Here is a 513-nt window from a genome sequence, read left to right on the forward strand (position 1 = left end):
ACCTCTTTTTGTTTCCTCCTGTTGTTGCTGTCACAGGTATCAACGCCCAGGCTCGCCGACTGCAAATGAGCCGAGCCCGGGCCTCGTCCGCTCTGACAGACGAGGAGATTGAAAGCAGCTTTGCACTTTGGCGAAGTGTCAGCGAGGTGAATCTATCGGGGAAGAGCAGGGAATCGAGACGGAGCAACAGGAATGGTTGGATGGAAGCTGCAGAGACTGAGGAGGACACAGAACAGCCGTGTCTCAGTCTTGAGAAGGAGGAGACTGAAAGCAGTGATGACACTTCCACCCAATATTCCATACACCCACCCTTTGAGTTCCCCTACTTTCTCCTGTTGCAAGGCTACAGTTCCAGGAAGGTAAGAACAAATTCGTCCACATCAGCTAGCATTTTACTCAAAAGGTTTCTGCTTCCTTCTCCAGAGGGTGGGGTGAGTCTGGAACTCTGCACCCGAGACAGAAACTTTTGTAATATTTAACTGGTATTTAGGCATTAATTTGCATAGCCATATC

The 513-nt window shown here is 49.5% G+C and overlaps 1 protein-coding gene across 4 annotated transcripts in view; it reads left to right on the forward strand.

Moving 5' to 3' along the window:
- The window catches only part of si:ch73-281f12.4 (Ras-associating and dilute domain-containing protein-like), an 81057-nt gene that overhangs the window by 18162 nt on the left and 62382 nt on the right, over positions 1-513 (forward strand). For all 4 annotated transcript variants that reach the window (XR_007264599.1, XM_048610979.1, XM_048610980.1 and 1 more), the window contains one exon: positions 37-359. Coding sequence is in view for 3 of the 4 variants with exons in the window: in XM_048610979.1 (XP_048466936.1) it covers positions 37-359 (323 nt within the window). In the remaining variant the exon portion in view is untranslated. The remainder of the gene's footprint in view (positions 1-36; positions 360-513) is intronic.

The sequence above is a fragment of the Rhincodon typus genome, chromosome 23, assembly GCF_021869965.1.
Source record: "Rhincodon typus isolate 14 chromosome 23, sRhiTyp1.1, whole genome shotgun sequence".
In the NCBI taxonomy this organism is placed as follows: Eukaryota; Metazoa; Chordata; class Chondrichthyes; order Orectolobiformes; family Rhincodontidae; genus Rhincodon; species Rhincodon typus.